The 4,434-nt window shown below is 48.5% G+C and overlaps 1 protein-coding gene across 1 annotated transcript in view; it reads left to right on the forward strand.

The window, feature by feature from the left end:
- Nucleotides 1-3,982, forward strand: part of LOC103799883 (calcium uptake protein 1, mitochondrial-like) — a gene marked incomplete at both ends in the record, with an annotated part of 14,797 nt that extends 10,815 nt beyond the window's left edge. Inside the window, one exon of the mRNA XM_009072235.1 lies at nt 3,785-3,982. Coding sequence (XP_009070483.1) covers nt 3,785-3,982 — 198 coding nt within the window. The remainder of the gene's footprint in view (nt 1-3,784) is intronic.
- Between the last annotated feature and the right edge of the window lie 452 nt (nt 3,983-4,434).

Consider the following 4,434-nt stretch of genomic DNA (forward strand, 5'->3'; position numbering starts at 1 on the left):
AAAATGCCAATAACACAGGTCTCATGTTTGGCTTTTTTATGAGCCTTGTAAAGTGACAAAGAACATTTCCAGAGGATGAATGTTTCCACGGTGCTGGAAGGGGAAGGGACAAAATGGAATGATGTAATTTCAGATCATCCAGTAGAGCCAAGGGAAGTGATATGAGCATTAAGTCATGTAAAACTCCTTAGGAAGGGGAAGATTTTTGTGTTAAGCAGGTCTCATGTTTGGCTTTTTTATGAGCCTTGTAAAGTGACAAAGAACATTTCCAGAGGATGAATGTTTCCACGGTGCTGGAAGGGGAAGGGACAAAATGGAATGATGTAATTTCAGATCATCCAGTAGAGCCAAGGGAAGTGATATGAGCATTAAGTCATGTAAAACTCCTTAGGAAGGGGAAGATTTTTGTGTTAAGCTTGTTACCTGTGTCACTGCCTCCAGAGAAGGGAATCAAGCTCCTGCTTAGCATCAGAATATCTGGGTGAAGGCTGCTCTTCCATGGCTTTAAAGTCAGAGGATGAAGGAGCTGCTTGAGAAGGTGAGAGGGAGCTGAGAGTTCTGGTGATGTCTGTGAAGATCTTGATTTGCACTTCCCAAAGAGAATGAAAACAAGCACACAGCTTCAGCAGAAGGCACATTATGCACATATATCATGTAACAAACAAGCATTTGGATGATAAATCCTCTTTTCACTCCTTATGGAAATGCCTCAGTAAGAGCAGGAAGGATGGCCAAGGTTTGCAGCTCTATCCTGTGAACATCTTACCTGGCAGGAGCAGCTGGAAATGGCCCATCCAGGGAATTCTGCTGTTGGAGGTGACATCAGGTTAGAAGAGCAGCATCATTTTGGGGAGAATGGGTGGAAAAAGAAGGGGCAGAAAGGATCATCAGAGGAGCATTGCACCATCCCTGCTGGCTGTGATCACATGGGAATGAATTTCATGCTCCTCCTTCACACACTGTCTTTGGAGACAGCCAACAGGAGGTTCCTCTTCCCATTAATGGCTGAGAACCCTAAGAGCATTCATTAGGAGAGAAAATTACTTCAGTAATTTAGCTAATATGTGACTTGGAGGCTTTAACTACTTAATAAAAATACTGCATTTCTTCAGGCCTTGCTGCAGAGCCTCAGATTTTTCATCCAGTTGATGCATGTGGTTAGTGCACAGCACTGAGTAATATGGTGCTGCACCATGATCATCTTTAGCTCCTCATCCTTCAGCATAAAATTGTTAGTTTACTCCTCTATTTTTAATTAAAAAGTTGGCTGAGGAGTAATGAACTGGCAGGGAATGTTAACTGGTAATTCCTCTGCAAACCATTAACTCTTTTCATTGATTTTTGCTGCTTTATTCCCTCATCTACTGCAAGAGATGAAGCAAATCACAAACACTTAGGCTGAAATATGAAGAGAAGACAGTGGAGCATCTCTGTGCACCACATCCTGGTGTGAGTGATGAGCTGAGAGTGAGGACAGCACTGGCTGGGCTGGAGAACTCCTTGCAGTGGTTCCCTGCCTTTCTGGGCATCAGCATTACCCAAAGCAGGGACTGGTCAGAGAATTTTGGCTGCAGTGCCCACAGATGGATTTTCTGACTGTCTGGATGAGAAAGGGAAGACCTGTGGATCCACATAAATCACGCCCAGAGAGAGCTGCTCCAGGGAGCAATCTGCAGTGTGATCAGCACTTCTGGGGAAACAGGGACAGTTTTCCAAGCTGCTCATGAACTGCTTTGCTTCAGTGGATAAGTATTTGTGTCCACAGTGTGCTGCATGCAGAGCTCACAGCTAAGGGGGGCACAGAGCAGGCTCAGGAGCTGCTGTTTGCAGTGAAAAATCATAGAATCACTGACTGGGTTGGATTGGAAAGGAGCTTAAAGACCATCTCATTCCACCCCTTGCCATGGGCAGCACCTTCCACCAGCCCAGGTTGCTCCAAACCCCATCCAACTTGGCCTGGAACACTTCCAGGGATGGAGCAGCCACGGCTTCTCTGGGCAGCCTGTGCCAGTGCCTCAGCACCCTCACAGGGAAGGATTTCTTCACAATATCCAATCTAAACCTCCTCTCTCAGTTTGAATCTATTCCTCCTTGTCCTGTCCCTCGAGGCCCTTGTTAATAGTGTCTCTCCATCTCTCTTGTAGCTTTCAGCCCCTGGAAGACCACAATTATGTCACTCTACATCTTTCCTCACATGTGCATGTTTAATACAAACCAAAAAGCCCCAACCCCCTTTTTTTTCCCAGTACTTTATTTGTCTTGACTTTCTTCCTAACTTGCTTTTCCTTGCAGTGGCAGAACAGGCAGGAGCCTCTGGTTTGGGGGCAGCATTTCAGGCAAGGTGAGCCCAGAGACCTTCCCCTCCAGAGCATCCCGTTTGAGTTGCTCCAGGGCTCACTCTCTCCCTAGGAAAACACTGAACACTGCAATAAGGAGGTTCTGCTATCCTTCTGACAGCTGCAGCTCTTCCAGCTCTTGTTTCTCCTCCCTTCCAGCTCGTGTCAACAGGAGGAAGAGGCTGAAGGCAAAGCAGTGATGTTTGATGGAGCTGTGCTGTCAGGTGGTTTTTTGCACCCTCCTGTTTTACACTTGTTGTCCTTACACAGATTCACAGAATCCTTCTTGTTGGAAGAGAAGAGTTACTGCCCAGAGAATAACCCTGGCCTCTCATCTCCCAGCAATAACCACTCGAAGAGCAGGTGCTGGGAGGGTTCAGTGGGACACATGAGGATGGAGAGAGGAGATGAGTGTGCATTCAGCTGGGCTCCCCCTTAAATCAGCACAGAACCCTCAAAATAACACACTCTTGGATTTTTCAGGCTGTCACATCCTTCAAGTTCAACCTTTTTTGTATCCTGTAGGGGCTAGGGAACTTTTTGAGTGGGTCCTTTGCTCTGAGTGGGACAGCCCCAGGATGGCAGACAGCAAGGATGGAGTGCCTTGGGTAGAAAACCCCTGGGTTTGTGCACAAACCCAGTGGAAAAATAGAAAAGAAACATGCTGTGAGCTAACTGGGGTCTGTGTGAGCCCACAAGGATGTGCAGTAGAGGAGTAGAAGTTCCAAAACACGTGCAGGGTTCTTTCTTCCCTGTGTTTGCTGTGGTTTTTCTCACCTCCCGTGCATTTGCTGGGAACAAGCTGCTCTCTGCTGACCAGGCATGGGATCAGCACTGGAATGGTTAGCTGCAAACTGGGTGAATTGGCTCTTAAAACTCATCTGATGCATTTCTTACTCTTCTTCCTTTGGAGAGGACTGAAAAAAGCAAAGCCTGAGCTGCCCAGAGAGGTGGTGGACTCCTCATCCCTGAAGGTGTTCAAGGCCAGGTTGAATGAGGCTACAAGAAAGATGGAGAGAGACTATTTCCAAGGGCCTGGAGGGACAGGACACAGGGAATGGATTCAAACTGCCACAGGGCAGGGTGAGATGGGATATTGGGAAAGAATTCTTCCCTGGGAGCGTGGTGAGGCACTGGCACAGGTTGCCTAGAGAAGCTGTGGCTGCTCCATCCCTGGGAGTGTTCCAGGCCAGGTTGGATGGGGTTTGGAGCAACCTGGGCTAGTGGCAGTTGTTGGAATGAGATGATCCTTGAGGTCCTTCCCGCCCAAACCTTCTGGGATTCTCTAACTTCAACCAAATTTTGGAAGCGTCCTGTTGTTTGAGAATGATTTTAGGGCAAAAGAGGGCGACAGAGCTGAGCTTGGAGTACCTCACAGTGATACTTGCCTAGTACAGGTCCCAGTGTTGGTTTTGATTCTAACCTTCTCCTAACCCTCTCCTTTCTAGGTGCAGAGCATCATTCGCTCCCAGACCAGCATGGGCATGCGCCACAGGGACAGGTCCACCACAGGCAACACCCTCAAGACTGGCTTCAACTCTGCCCTCACCACTTACTTCTTTGGGGCTGACCTGAGGGGCAAGTTGACCATCTCCCATTTCCTGGAGTTCCAGCGCAAGCTGCAGCATGACATCCTCAAGCTTGAGGTTTGCCTTGTCATAGAATGGGTTGGGTTGGAAGGGACTAACCTCAACCCTTCCAAGCCCAACTGCCTCAGCCCTTCCTCATGTGCTCTAGCCCTTTGCTGCCCTCCTTGCCCTTGGCTGGACTCGCTCCAGTGCCTCAGTGGCCTTTTTGCAGTGAGGGGCCCAAAGCTGAACACAGCACTGAGCTGTGAGCTCACCAGTGCCGAGCTCCTGGACCAGAGTCCAGGGGGATGGTCACTGCCCTAGTCCTGCTGCCACACTGTTCCTGAGCACAGCCAGGCTCTGCCTTGCATTGGAGATCAGGATTATTGCCCAAGGAGATTTCCCCCAACCACAGCCTGCTTAGACCACAGTGTTCAGAGCTCTCTGTTACTTCAGACTGATCTGTGACTGTTCACATGTTGTGGTTGTGTGATCCCGCATTTCATTAAGTTCTTATTAAGTCAGCCTTG

Source organism: Acanthisitta chloris, unplaced genomic scaffold, assembly GCF_000695815.1.
Source record: "Acanthisitta chloris isolate BGI_N310 unplaced genomic scaffold, ASM69581v1 scaffold12623, whole genome shotgun sequence".
NCBI classification, from domain to species: Eukaryota; Metazoa; Chordata; class Aves; order Passeriformes; family Acanthisittidae; genus Acanthisitta; species Acanthisitta chloris.